The following is a 15,909-nucleotide window of genomic DNA, read 5'->3' as shown; positions in this document are numbered from 1 at the left end:
CTCTTGACAGAGCTCGGAGTAATCGGTTTCCAGAGTCTGATGTATGCCACACAAATGCTTGCTTAACAATGCTGACTGTATATAATTGGAACTTGGAAGAGAATTTTGCATATTACTACTATTCAAAGCTAAATGGGTATCTGAGTAGGGACCTTTCTTCCTAAGGCTTGGATCTGGGAATGGCTCACTGTTACAGACTAACTTTCCAATTTTACTTCTTTACCCCTTAAACATTTTGCAAGTCACTCCCCGCACTCCCAACTGATTGTTTATTCCTAATCTAACACAACATTTTCTGAATGTGAGTTAATCTAATTCATCCTGACTGCAGGAATTGCCTAGATGGTATAAATTCACTGTTTGGAAATGCTAAGACGTCAGTTTATGGTTTGGATAGAACTTGGATTGGGTCTGGGTTTCCTGCATTGTAACAGTGATTGCACAATAGACCATTGCACAATACATTCAAAGCTCCAGCAGAGACATGGAAGGTGATGTATAAATGTCATTAATATCTAGCATAGGATTTCAGTTTTCCAGTGTGCTAAGGTGACCATGGTTACAATTTGCATGCTATATGACAATCAAACTGTGTATTACGCTTTTAAATTATTGTACATTTGTTAAGTACGTGTTTTTAATTAATAGAACGAAATTCTCTTCAGATTGTGCATTGGTGAAGCAATTAAGTCACTTGTTTATGAATGTTTTAAAAATGTTATAACTTATCTTTTAAGGTATCACATAGAGGTTAACAGAGTTCCAGCTGGTAACTGGGTGCTCATAGAAGGAGTCGACCAACCTATTGTAAAGACAGCTACTATAACGGAACCAAGAGGAAACGATGAGGTAACACATTTTAGTTTCATATAAATCCCGGTTAGAAAAAATGTAGTTTAATAAATTTTCTTAATTTTTTTTATTAAAACAATAAGATCTACCTGTTACAATATGCGTCATTGTGACTGATCCATTTGGAATTGTAATTGTTGATATTGATATGTACTCTGACAGATGACACAATTGGGCTAAATTTCTTTGGTTTCACTTAACCATCTGGTAAAAGAGCTTTGGAAACAATAATTATTTTCTAAGCTGGAATCAAAATGTGTCATGTATGCCAAGTTCCTTTGTTTGAAATGTTAATGTGGTAAATTCTGTTTAACTAATTGCTGGACTTTTCATAATTTCAGGCTCAGATTTTCAGGCCTCTCAAGTTTAATACAGCATCTGTCATTAAAATAGCTGTGGAACCTGTCAATCCATCTGAGCTTCCAAAAATGTTGGATGGCTTAAGGAAAGTCAACAAAAGCTACCCATCACTAACTACTAAGGTATGAATCCAGTACCGCTGTCCAGAAAACATTTGTATATTCTCCAAAAAATGCATGCATCATTAATTTGATACCTAACTTCAGGACCATGTTTCAAGTTTAATTGTCATTTAACCAGGAGTGTCAAGCTACCGGCCTGCGGACCGCATCCGGCCCACGGGATGATTTGGGGGGGCGGGGGGGAGAACAAGTATATTCATGACCATTTAATACATATCTGGATGGCAGCCACTCTCTTCCCTTACCTCTCTCGCTCCCTTGCTGCTGTGTGTGCCGCCTGCTGCGCTGGCAGCTTGTGTGTACTTAGAAAACAATAGGTGGCAGTTAACCACCCGCTGTGCCTAAGCACCTACCAACCTGCACTGAAGACCACTAGGGCCCCACTTATGTCGTCAGACACAGTATAAACACACAAACTACTCAGGTAAGTAACGCCTGTAGCAAGGCTGAGACCGTTTGCTGCTGTGGTTCAAAATGCTTTCCAAGAAAAGAAAAGTTGACATTGAAGGTCGGATATTCAACGATAATTGGAAAGATCGTTTTTTCTTCTGTGAGGTCAACGGCAAACCTGTGTGTCTGATATGGTCGCAACAAGTAGCTGTGGTAGAAGAGTACAATATCAAACGACACTATGAGACGTCACACGGAGAAAAATATGACAAGTACGCAGGACGACTCAGAACGCAAAAGGTAAACGGGCTTGAAGCAGCTCTGTAAAAGCAGCAGTCTGTTCACCAAAAATCGAGAGACTTATGATGGAGCTGTCAAGGCCAGCTATATTATTGCGAACAAAATAGTTGCGTCGAAGCCATACTCAGAGGGGGAATTCATCAAAGCATGCATGCTGACGGCAGCTGAGCTGGTGTTCCTTGAGAAGAGACAGGCTTTTGGTAATATCAGCTTGTCAAGAAATACTGTGGCAGAGAGAATCGGGGACCTTGCAGGAGATTTGAATAGTCAACGAAAAGACAAAAGTGAAGTCATTTATTGCCTTCTCTATTGCAATTGATGAGAGCACCAACATGACTGATGTAGCTCAATTGGGAATATTTATTCGTGGTGTTGATGCATCTTTGACCGTCACCGAGGTGTTTGTGGAGATGGTGCCCATGACAAACACCACAACAGCAAACAATGTTTTCTCCAGCCTTGCCAAGCCTTGGACAGACTGGAGGTTGACTGGAGTCATGCTATCAGCGTGGCAACAGATGGCACAAGGTCCATGGTCAGGAAAAAGGCAGGTGCTGTTGCGAAACTCAGAGAGAAAGTTCAGACAGAGAATCCGGAGCAGGAATTCTGGAATTTTCATTGTATAGTACTAAGATAGGTGGAGTTGTGGATAATTAAGTAGGTTTTCAAAGCTTGCAGAGAGATTTAGGCCAGTTAGAAGAGTGGGCTGAAAGATAGCAGATGGAGTTTAATGCTGATAAATGTGAGGTGCTACATTTTGGTAGGACTAATCAAAATAGGGCATACATGGTAATTGGTAGGGCATTGAAGAATGCTGCAGAACAGAGGGATCTAGGAATAATGGTGCATAGTTCCCTGAAGGTGGAATCTCATGTGGATGGGGTGGTGAAGAAAGCTTTTGGTATGCTGGCCTTTATAAATCAGAGCATTGAGTATAGGAGTTGGGATGTAATGTTGAAATTGTACAAGGCATTGGTGAGGCCAAATTTGGAGTATTGTGTACAGTTTTGGTCACCAAATTATAGGAAAGATGTCAACAAAATAGAGAGAGTACAGAGAAGATTTACTAGAATGTTACCTGGGTTTCATCACCTAAGTTACAGAGAAAGGTTGAACAAGTTGGGTCTTTATTCTTTGGAATGTAGAAGGTTGAGGGGGGACTTGATAGAGGTATTTAAAATTATGAGGGAGATGGATAGAGTTGACGTGGATAGGCTTTTTCTATTGAGAATGGGGGAAGGTTCAAACAAGAGGACATAAGTTGAGAGTTAAAGAGCAAAAGTTTAGGGGTAACATGAGGGGGAACTTCTTTACTCAGAGAATGGTAGCTGTGTGGGATGAGCTTCCAGCAGAAGTGGTTGAGGCAGGTTTGATGTTGTCATTTAAAATTAAATTGGACAGCTATATGGACAGGAAAGGAATGGAGGGTTATGAGCTGAGTGCAGGTCGGTGGGACTAGGTGAGAGTAAGAATTTGGCATGGACTAGAAGGGCCGAGATGGCCTGTTTCCGTGCTGTAACTGTTAAATGGTTATATGTTATACCGAGAGGCGTTATGTAGCAGGACCCTGAAAATGGACAATGTCATAGATGTAGTAATCAAAACGGTTAATTTTATTAGAGCCAAGGGACTTGACCATCAGCAATTTGACACTCTTGTCTGAAAGTAATATTGGACACGGCCTACCCTACCACACTGAAGTCCGCTGGTTGAGCAGAGGGGTTGTGCTCAAACGTTTTTTTCAATTGTGTGGAAATTGGGCTAATCATGAACGAGGAAGGGAAGCCAGTGGCAGAGTTGGATGACCCAGACTGGCTCCATGATCTTGCATTTTTGGTGGATATAGCAGAGCACTTAAATGTGCTTAATGTTAACATGCAAGGCCGCAATAAACTTGTTACGGAACACTACGACAGCATTCGTGCCTTTCAAATTAAATTAGACCTGTGGGAGATGCAACTACCCCGGAGCAACCCAGCTCATTTCCCTCCTTTGCAGTCTGTGCATATCGCTCATGGGAATAATGACAGCATGGACAGGTACAAGGACAAAATATCACGGCTGAAAAGTGAGTTTCAGAATTGTTTCCAAGTCTTCACTCAGCTCGAGAAAGAATTCTCACTATTTTGCTCGCCATTTGCTGTCAACGCAGCATCAGATGTGCCAGAGGAACTCCAAATGGAACTAATTCAATTCAGTGTAACTCAGCTTTGAAATATAAATTTGAGACTGTGGGTCTGGACTCATTCTATCAATACCTGGGACCGATGTACCCCAAGATGACAGACTTTGCCTCAAAGATCCTTCGCATGTTCGGGACATCATATCTCTGTGAGCAGGTGTTCTCCATAATGAACATTAACAAATCCAAACTGTGCTCGCAGCTGACACACAGGCATCTAAATGACATTATGAAAATCACAACTGCCCAGAAACTGGTCCCTGATGTTGACAGGCTGATTAAAGCCAAAAGATGTCAGATGTCTGGAAGCAGCAAGTGAAAAATGAGTGACACTCTTCGATGCACTGCGACATGTAAGCAAAATACATTATGAAATATTGAGTGTCATAATATTGTGATTCATTCATTTTCTGACTATTATTGTAAATGTGATCATTTCAATAAAAATTAGAGGCTAACTGTGTTCATTGTCTGAGTTTGATTGCTGGAAGCAGGCTAATAAAAATTAGGTGCAGTTGTGTAGCCTGCATTTACAATTTGTTTCATTAGGTCTACATTTGTGTCTGCTAATGTTCCATTTCAAATAGTTTGTTAATGGAAAGGGTGTGGATCCCAAAACAATCTTAGCCAAAATAGCATCATTTTTTCTCTCTCTCATCACAACTTTCTTGTAACCTATGACTGTAAGTTAATACCAATCATAAAAATAATGCTTGCTAGGCAATCTTCTTCATAAGAAACGAAATTCGTAAAGTGAAACACTTTGTAGTTATAGCAGAGACTGAGACACATGAGAGCAGGTTGAAAAAACAAAGGCAACGAAAGCTGTGGGAGCACGCATGCGTGCACAGCTGTCTGGCCTGCATGAAGTTGCATTTTGCCCAATCTGGCTCGTGACCTAAAATGAGTTTGACACCCCTGCACTCAACCATACATGAACATAGCCAACAAAGCAGTGTTCTCCTGGGGCCAAGGTGCAAAACACATCACCCACAGCACACTTCACATAGCACAGATAGCACATATAGTTATGATTTCATAAAAATATAGAGTCTCAATGAGAAAAATAATATACTCCAAGTCCCTGAGTTGTCCTGGTCCAGATAGTACTTCCAATCGGGCAAGCACCAGAGGACGGGAGGGGTCATCCCCCAACCCAGTATGAAATCCAGCAGCACACACCACCTTTGGCGCCTGCAGCAGGTCTTGTCTGCGCAACAACTGAGGCAACGTGGCTGCTGCCATTGGTCTCGCCAAAGAATCAGTGAGCCAGTCTTGTAGTATTCTACATTACTAATGTCGAACAGGTACTTGTCAGCACAATAAAAACATCCAAGACAATCACTCGCACCTTTTTGGACATCTCACCATCTCAGAACAACCATATGCAACAAGACAAGGTAATAACACAACAATATCAAGCAACTTGCTGATGAGATAGTTCTGCAGTACTTGATGTTCTTGGTATCCAGCAGTGACTTGCGATCTTAAAAGAGACATACTAGGTGAACAAGTATGCCTTTGATGTGGAGTGGCCACTGCGTCCGAAGCTGCAGCCATCTTACTGGAAGTACTAATAGTTTAATCTATATTTTAGATATACTGAAAGTACTGTATTGATTTAGGTAATATTTACAATACTTGTAGTGCAAGGTTAACTGCACATATTGTATAGAAGAGAAGTGATGGATGGGTCTAGCTCAAACATAATAGAAAAATGTAAGCAGATTTTAAACCTACTCATTTTATTGCACATTTGTAGTCATAAAGAGCAATAATTTTGTTTTTCAAAAGAACAGAGAATTTTGCTTTTCAAGAGAATTTCAAAATAAATTTGTCCGTCTTACAAATGACAAACACTGAAGTTAAATATAATAGAATTATAGACTATCTGTTATAGGGAAAGTGCAGACTGTTGCAAGCATTTCTTGTTACAGGTGGCTTAAAGAATGTGGATTTCAATTCATTTTGCAGTGTGAAGTTGAAATCTGAACTATATTTTGGAATGTGGTAGTTAACAATAGGAGTATCGTTTATGGCAGCATTCAGTATTTACATTGTCATAGCAAACTACATTCAAAGACCACTTAATACTACAAGTCAGTGAGTGAAAGCAAAGTTTATTGGTTTCTAATTATTTACATAAAAATGTTTATTGCGGTACTTTTACTTAAATTTACTATCAACAAATTTCATGATGTATGCTGGTGATATTAAATCTGATTCCATCCTTTAACATTTGTGAAAGTATGTTGAGTTTTGTTGTTCTGTTTACTAAAGCATTTTGAGAAATTATAAACTTCTGAATAATACTCATTGCTGTATTACGAAAACTAATCCCAAGGTAGCGTATGGTGACATATTTAATAATAAATTTACTTTTGAACTTCTGACTTTACCATGGCATGGCAACATCAATAGGAAACAAAAGTAAATTGGTTTGAGCTCTCATCAGTAAAAATCTGAGTGTTTCTGTCTTTGCTACAAAAGCTGGCAGCTTTTCCAACAAGTAGTTAAGAAGGCAAAATGGCGTGTTGGCATTTGTTGCAAAAGGGTTGGAGCTGAAAAATAAGGAGATTTTGTTGAAATTGTACAGGGCATTGATGAGACGTGTAATTTTCTGTGTAATTTCAATCTGTTTACCTTAAAATTTAACATTTACAGGCAGTACAAATATTCACTAGACTAATTCATGGGATGTGAAGATTGTCCTTCTAAAGAGACAGTTTGGGATTGTATTCCTTGAAGCTTATTCAGCAGTGGTGTTATTCAAACTTATAAGAATGCTTGACTGAGTATATGTTTGGAGTGTTTTCACTAATGGGGAAATCTCTGACAAAGGGACATAACTACAAGCTAAGGGGCTAGTCATTCCAAATTGAGGTATGTAGAAATTTCTTCTCACATGGTGGTGAATCTCTGGAATTCTCTGCCCAGCATGTGGTGGAAGCTGGATCAATAAAAGTATTAAATATGGGGATGAATAAAATACATAAACAAGGAATAGAGGGATATGGAAAAATGTTCCCATTTTCTTTTTGTTATGTACTTGTATTTATATGTTTTAGATACTATCCAGATTTCTCTAATATTTGTCCTGGAAACCACAGTGGAATTGAATTATCTCTATGGTTTTTCTAATGGAGTACAATTATACTGTGCATGACACACAAAAATACCCCTGTATTTTAATAAAACTCATGGTAATGTAAAGTTACCATTTTCATGAAAACGTGAAGTGAGCATTTAAATATTTTACTAATAGTAATTGGTCACTTACCCAAGTTATTCTCTGATTTAAGGTAGAGGAGTCTGGGGAGCATGTAATATTGGGAACTGGAGAACTCTACCTTGACTGCGTAATGCATGACCTCAGGAAGATGTATTCTGAAATTGATATAAAGGTAATGCAAATTCACTGATTGTGACTTCATAGCTAATGTATATTTGAGTATTCAGTGGCAGTTAGAATATTGGAAAGTTTTTGACAAAACAGGCCATTTGGCACAACGAAGCTTGCCAAATTCCAATTCACAAAGTGTGTTGAAATAACTAATGAGTTTAGATTTGAAAGTCTATAAGGTACTATTCTCAACTACACAACTAGGTAGCTTGTTCCATGTGTCCACAACTCACTGCGTAAAGAAATGCTTCTTGATGTTTGTCTGAAATCTCCCCATAACCAGTCTCTACCAATGGTCCTGTGTCCTTGTTGATGGAGTGATTTTGAAGTAGCAGCTAGTGTCCACTTTACTTATACCTTTAATGATTTTGAACTCTTCTATCATGTCTCCTCTCATTCTACATCTACTTAGACTGAAAGATTTAATTCTTTCAATCTTTCTTCATAGCTGATACCTTGTAGACCTGGAATGAGTCTAGTCGCCCTTCTGTGAACTTTCCAGTCCCTTCACATCCCTCACACAATGTGGAGACCAAAACGGTACACAGTATTCAAGTGTGGCCTCACAGGCGCATTATACAGCTTAAGGAGAATGTCTCTTCTCTTGAACTCCACTGAGCGCATTATATAGCCCAACAATCTGTTAACCTTCCCAATTGCTTCTGTGCACTGTCTAGATGTTGATAGTGATGAGTCTACCAGGACACCCAGATCCTTCTTATACAGTGCACTTTCTAACTCAAGACCCCCCCCATTCTATATTTATATCTAATACTTTACTCTAATTTTTATCTGCCCAGTCTGGATTTTGTTTAGACCTAGCTATATTGATTCTGCTGCTGGAATGTTATCACCCCATCCCTAATTTTGTGTTATTGGCAAATTTTATGAGTTTATTTATGTGCTCATCCAAATCATTAATATAAATTTAAAAATAGTAGCGGCCCCAAAACTGATCCCCACAGAACCCCACTTATACTATCTTCTAGGTGTGAAAATGATCCTTCCACCATAACTCGTTGTTTACTGTTTTGCGTCAATTCTGCACCCATTCGCACACCTTACACTGAATCCTACCTCCTGTAATTTGATTATTTACCTCTTGTGGGGTACCTTGTCAAAAGCCTTATGAAAGTTCAAGTAAATGATATCAACTGCTCTATTGTTTTCATAAATTTTAGTTGCCTCTTCATGGAGCTCCAGCATATTAGTAAAACATGATTTCTCCTTTCTGAATCCATGCTGGCTTTCTGCTAACATACCTGTTCTTATCAGCTGCTTTTCCATCTCATTTTTTATTATTGTTTCCATTATCTTACCTACGATGCATGTTAAGCTTGCTGGTCTATAGTTACCAGAGTCAGTGTGGTCATCTTTCTTATATACTGGGATAAAGTTAGCCCATTTCCAGTCTTTAGAGATTTCATCAGTCTTCAGTAACTTTTGAAAAATACATTTTAGGGATTTTATAGATATAATCACAGACCTTTTTAAGTACCCTTCGATATATGTTGTCTGGCCCTGGAGATTTATTAACTTTCAGCCTTTTCAGCTGAAGCGGGACATCACTTTCTAAGATCTCTAAGTCATTTAAAACAACCTTATTTTTCTCTACACTTGCATATTGCTAACAGCTTCGCAAGTGAATACTTTAGCAAAATATAAGTTAAGGGTAACACACACAAAATACTGGAGGAACTCAGTAGGCCAGACAGCATCTATGGGGAAAAAAAGTCGACTGTATCTGCATCTGCAGATTTTCTCTTGTTTGTGATGAGTTAAGGGTATCTGCTGTGCCCTTCCCTGCATAGTTTAACACCCCACTATTATTCCTAATGCACTGAACTTCCTCCTTGACTTTTCTCTTACTACTAAAGTATTGAAAAAATCTCTTGAGGTCAATCTTGGCATTATCAGCAATATCCTTTTCAGCCTGTCTTTTCTCAATCAGAATTTCCCTCTTAACTAGCTCACATATTTTCATATGACCTACAGTTAACATCATTACTATATTTTCTCTATTCCTTATATAGCTGTCTTTTCTTCAATAATTTATATATATATATCTTTATTCATCCATGTCGTTGAGCTATTGTTTTTATTGCTTCTTCCAAACTTGGGTATGAACATTTCCTGCACTGCATGTATTATCTCTTTAAATCAAACTCATTGTTCCTCAACTGACTCAACGTTAAGCAGCTCCTTCCAGCTTACCTTCTGAAGTCTTCACCACGTCTGTACAAACTTTGCCTTTCTGAAATTCTATTTAATGGCTTTAGTTGTACAGTGCACTTCAAGTAAAATTATTGTTCCTATCTACAAACTTCTTTTGCCTCCCAGGTGGCTGATCCTGTTGTAACATTCTGTGAAACTGTTGTGGAAACCTCATCTCTGAAATGCTTTGCAGAGACACCCAATAAAAAGTGAGTTTCTTGTATTTGTTGGAATCACTTTGTCCAATTACAATACTGAGTAATTTTCATTACTTTTAAGGCAGAAAGTGAATCATTTTATTTTACCTACAAGCTGTTTCTGTTTTGGTCATTACTACGTTGTTAGATCAAATGAAAGGGATTAATAAACTCTTACAATCAATTTTCACTTTTTCCTCAAGTAGTGAATTGGCAACACTTCCACCTGATTGTTCCTCAGAAATTCTGATATCCTTGTTTGCTAAGTCTCTATTTAACTTGTCAAGTATAGACAATAAAGCTTCATTTCGTGGATTTCAGATACTCTAAGTCTATAGCTCAGTTTGTGAATTGCTTGATGTACTGACATTGCCTATATTCATCTTTGAGCCTAGATTTCTGTAGAAGAGGTTTTACCATTTACATTAATTAAGTCTCTTTATAATTGCAAAAATACCCAACTGAATTAGGTTACATATAAGTTAGTGTGCAATTCCTATCAGCTGAGCATAAACCAACCATCAGAAGGTATTATTAATGGGACAGGAGCATGATCCTTTATAATTTGTAACCGTATGTGTTTCATTCAACTACCTAACAATAGCTTGAAAGTTTAGACTGTGCTCCCAAATTGTGTAATGGAAACAATTGTAATCCTACCTGCTTTTTTTCTCTGTTGCCTATAAATAGGCAATGGAAGGACTACTGAGATACCTAATTACAGATAACAACACAGGCTATATTTCAGATCACAACAATGATTTAGCAGTAATGCCCTCAGTTTTTGACTTTCTATTTAGTAGGTAATTATCTGGCATTGTTTAGCATAAATCTACTTTATCTTTTGAATTTCCAGAAAACAAGCAACTTTCCAAATAAATGCTGATAATTTCCAATTAATGGGTGGTGTTAGAAGTAGAAACTGAAGGAGATCTCATAATTTTAACAATACTCAAGTATTAGAATATCCTACCTTAAGAAAACCTTTTGAGTTTTTTCAGTCTTTTAAATATGTTATGTCCTTCTGAAATATTCTCAGCACTTTGGCACTGCTACTGTAAATGGTAAAGAGACTTTGGTTCAGTACATTTGCTTTGTACATTTAAGCTAACAACCTGGAAAGTATTAGTGATCTGGCTGAAGATGGCAATATATTCACGAAAAGCTGGAAAAGAATGCAGAGAATAATAATTGTAATTTTTAAAAATGTAGTTTTTAAAAATGTGTGCAGTGTTAATAAACACTGGTGTTCCTATCAATATTCTTTCTTTGGAAGGAATAAGATTACAATGATTGCAGAACCTTTGGAGAAAGGCTTGGCAGAAGACATAGAGAATGAAGTGGTCCAAATTACCTGGAACAGGTATGAAATGTATGCTGTTGTGTTTAAGAATGGGAAGTGTAATGTCATTATTGATATCAAATTTTTGCATATCAATCATAATTGTGCATCAAGACCTTTGACAGTGAATTAAATCTAGGCCAAGAAACATCATTCAGCAAATTTTACTTTTTAAAATATCTAACTACTCATTGATTTCGCCTTTATTTTTGTACTTAAAAGGTTTTTTAAAATGCATTGGGTATATCCAAGGAAAATAATTTTTAAAATTTGTACTTATGGTGCTTTCCTGAACAATATCTATATCACAAGATTTTTATGATCTTGTTCTATTTCTAGTTCACTTCTTGTTCAATTAAGACCATAGACATTAAGAGATAGGAGCAGAATTCAGCGCATCAAGTCTGCTCCATCATTTTCTCTCTCGATTCCATTCTCTTGCCCTCTCCCTGTAACCTTTCACACCCTAACTGATCAAAAACCTATCAACCTCCGCCTTAAATGCACCCAACGACTTGGCCGCCTCAGCCGCCTGTGGCAATGAATTTCACAGATCACCACCCTCTGGCTAAAGCATTTACTCCTCATCTCCTTTCTAAATGGACATCCCTCTATTCTGAGGCTGTGTCATCTGGTCCTATCTGACTCCCCCACTATAGGAAACATCCTCTCTACATTCACTCTGGTCTTTCAATATTCGATAGGTTTCAATGAGATCCCCTCTCATTCTTCTAAATTCCAGTGAGTACAGTCCCACAGCCGTCAAATGCTCTTCATACAATGACCTTTGCATTCCTGGAATCATTTTCGTGAATTTCCTCTGAACTCTTGTCCAATGTCAACATATCCTTTCTCAGATAAGGGGCCCAAAACTGCCCACAGTACTCTTAAGTGATGCCTCAACAGTGCCTTATAAAGTCTCAATATTACATCCTTGCTTTTGTATTCTAGTCCTCTTGAAATGAATGCTAACATTGCATTTGCCTTCCTCACCACTGACTCAACCTGCAACTTAACCTGCGCAAGGGCTCCCAAGTCCACTTACATCTCAGATTTTTGTATTTTCTGCCTGTTTAGAAAATAGTCGACGCTTTTGTTCCTTTTACTTTGGTGCATGATCATACATTTCCTGACACTATCCATCTGCCACTATTTTGCCCATTTTCCCAATCTGTCTCAGTCTTCTGCAGTCTCCCTGCTTCCTCAACCCTACCAGCCCCTCCACCTATCTTTGTATCGTCTGGAAACTTTGCCTCAAAGCCAACAATTCCATCATTAAAATCATTGCCATAATAACGTAAAAAGAAGCGGTACCAACACTGACCCCCTGGAGAACACCACTACTTACTGGCAGCCAACCAGGAAAGGCTCCGTTTATTCCCAATCTTTGCCTCTTGTCAATCAGCCAATCATCCATCAATGCTGGTATCTTTCCCTGTAATACTGTGGGCTCGTAGCTTGTTAAGCAGCCTCACGTGCAGCACCTTGTCAAGGGCCTTCTGAAAATCCCAAGTACACAACATCCACCAATTCTCCTTTGTCTATCCTGCTTGTTATTTCTTAAAAGAATTCTAACAGATTTGTTAGGCAAGACTTTCCCTTAAGGAAATCATGCTGACTTTGGCCTATTTTATCATGTGCCTCCAAGTACCCTGCGACCTCATCCTCAACAATAGACTCCAGTATCTTCCTAACCACTGAAGTTAGGCTAACTGGTCTATAATTTCCTTTCTTCTGCCTCCCTCCCTTCTTGAAGAGTGGAGTAACATTTGCAATTTTCCAGTCCTCTGGAACCATGCCAGAATCTAGTGATTCTTGAAAGATCGTTACCACAATCTCGCCAGCCACCTGTTTCACAGCCCTGGGGTGTAGTCCATCTGGTCCAGGTGACTTATCCACCTTCAGATCTTTCAGTTTCCCAAGCACCTGCTGCTTAATAAAAACATTTGCATTCACTTCTGCCCCTTCCGGCATCCTGCTACTGTCTTCCTTGTCCCTTGTTACTACCTCTCCAGCGTCATTTTCCAGTGGTCCAACATCTACTCTCACCTCTTTTTTACTCTATACATCTGAAAACAAAACTTTTGGTATCCTCTTTTATATTATTGACTAGCTTTCCTTCCTATTTAATCTTTTCCTTCCTTATGGATTTTTTCATTTGTCTTCTGTTGATTTTTAAAAGCTTCCCAATCCTCTAACTTCCCACTAATTTTTGCTTCCTTGTATGCCCCTTCTTTTGTTTTTATGTTATCTTTGACTTCTCTTGTCAGCCATGGCTACCTCATCCTGCCTTTAGAATATTACTTCTTCTTTGGGATGTATCTATCCTGTGCCTTCTGAATTGCCTCCAGAAATTCCAGCCATGGCTGTTCTGTCAATATCCCTGCAAGTGTCCCCTTCCAATCAACTGATTCATCTGCAACTGATACAAATTGCAGGGTGAAGTCTATCATATTATGATCACTGAGGGTTCCTATTTCTTAAGCTCCCTAATCAAATCTGGTTCATTACACAATAACCAATCCAGAATAGCCTTTCCCCTAGTGGGCTCAACCATGGGCTGCTCTTAAACACATCTCATAGGTATTCTACAACGTCTCTCTTGGGATCCAGTACCAACCAGATTTTTCCCAGTCTACATCTTCTGATTTTATGTCACCTCTTTCTAATGATTTTATTTCATTTTCTACCAACAGAGCCACACCACCAGCCAGTTCTTCCAATACAATTTGTAAACTCCCAACTATGATGTTCTTTCAGCTACGACTCAGAGATGCCCAAAAGGTCATACCTGCCAATCTAACTGTGCTACAAGATCATCTACCTTATTCTGTATCCTGTGTGCATTCAAATATACCGCCTTTAGTCCTGTATTTGTCACCCTTCTCAGTTTTGTTCCCATGTTACAGTGCAACTTAACCCACTGATTGCAATTTTGCTGTATCGTCTGCTGTCTTTGACAGCCTCACTACACACTGCATCTATTTGTATACCAACTACCCCATCCTCAGCCCTATCACTCTGTTTCCCATTCCCCTGCTAAACTAGTTTAAACCCTCCCAACAGCTCTAGCAAACTTGCCAGCAAGGATATTGCACCCCCCCCCCCCCGCCCCCCATGTTCAGGTGTACCCTGTACCTTTTGTACAAGGACATAGCTTCCCAGAAGAGATCCAGAAATCTGAAGCCCTGCCCCCTGCAGCAGTTCATCAGCCATACATTCATCTGCCAAATCATCCCATTGTTACCTTCACAGGTACAGTAATCCAGAGATTAAGGCCCCTTTCTTAACTGGCTTTACTTGCCAGTTTGGAGCTCTTGGTTTTCATTTATCCTCACTATTTTATCCCCTTATACTTTTGGATAGTATTGTTCCAGTTAGCTTTGGTTTTCTAATGTGCTATCTTTTACTGCTGAAAAAGATAGTGGATAAAATTGGCTGGTCCTACCATCATCGACACTGGATACTCCAAAGGTATTTTTGGCTCATTGATCCATCAGTAACATTTGGGGTATTTTGCCAAATCTTGAGATTTTTCACAGCATTAGGTCAAACATTCACAAACAGACATTCTGTTGATAGCATCTTTTGTGGTTCCTCATCCAATGTGAGCTCTTTGGTTGACTAATTAAAAAGATTCTTAAGAAACCAGAAATTGCTGATTGAGGAACTTCAGTATCCATTATGAAATGCCAAAAACCATGTTGTATAAATGCCTGAAGTGCTGGCTGCTAGGTCTGCAGCAGTTAATGAGTAACCTAATCTAGGGAATAGCCTAATCTAGGGAATAGCCTAATCTTGGTCACTTGTTTATTTGTTAGAAGTGTCTGTACATGATAGAATTGGTTGGGTTGGCCACCACTTGTCCTTGTGCAATTAAGTCCTCTCTTCATGCATTGAATGGGATCCTGCATTGTATTGGAGTGGTGAGTGACAACTCCACTCCGCTAAATGAGAGATTCAAAATAGAATCATAAGTACTTCGTAGTTTGCTTTCAATTTACATGTCAATGAAATCAGTAACTTCGTGACTCTGTATGCACTCAATCTACCACTAACATCATGTCAAGGAAACTAGTCATAGTCATACTTTATTGATCCTGGGGGAAATTGGTTTTCATTACAGTTGCACCATAAATAATAGTAGTAAAATCATAAATAGTTAAATAGTAATATGTAAATTATGCCAGTAAATTATGAAATAAGTCTGCTTTAATGTAATTAATATAAAAAGAGCATGCTAGGAATAGCAATGCATTCACCTAAGTTGAAGCTATTCTTTAGGGTTGTGTCCATGCTAAATAGCAGAAGAAAAATTCATATATTAATATAGTCCTCATTAAATTCATATATTAATATGGTCCAGCCTTAAGATTTGGGAGAGTAGAGATGAGGAGGAACTGCTTTTCCCAGAGAGTGGTGAATCTGTGCTCAATGAAACAGTGGAGGCTACCTCAGTAAATATATTTAAGACAAGATTGGATAGATTTTTGCATGGTAGGGGAATTCAGGGTTATGGGGAAAAGGCTGGGAGGTGGAGATGAGTC

At 38.7% G+C, this 15,909-nt stretch overlaps 1 protein-coding gene across 3 annotated transcripts in view; it reads left to right on the top strand.

Moving 5' to 3' along the window:
- Positions 1-15,909, top strand: part of eftud2 (elongation factor Tu GTP binding domain containing 2) — a 97,435-nt gene that overhangs the window by 65,471 nt on the left and 16,055 nt on the right. For all 3 annotated transcript variants that reach the window (XM_072249681.1, XM_072249683.1, XM_072249682.1), the window contains exons 17-21: positions 738-849; positions 1,194-1,334; positions 7,509-7,610; positions 9,950-10,032; positions 11,297-11,383. In XM_072249681.1, the coding sequence (XP_072105782.1) occupies positions 738-849; positions 1,194-1,334; positions 7,509-7,610; positions 9,950-10,032; positions 11,297-11,383 (525 nt within the window). The remainder of the gene's footprint in view (positions 1-737; positions 850-1,193; positions 1,335-7,508; positions 7,611-9,949; positions 10,033-11,296; positions 11,384-15,909) is intronic.

The sequence above is a fragment of the Mobula birostris genome, chromosome X (genome assembly GCF_030028105.1).
Source record: "Mobula birostris isolate sMobBir1 chromosome X, sMobBir1.hap1, whole genome shotgun sequence".
In the NCBI taxonomy this organism is placed as follows: Eukaryota; Metazoa; Chordata; class Chondrichthyes; order Myliobatiformes; family Myliobatidae; genus Mobula; species Mobula birostris.
This window is presented reverse-complemented; position numbering and strand designations above follow the sequence as displayed.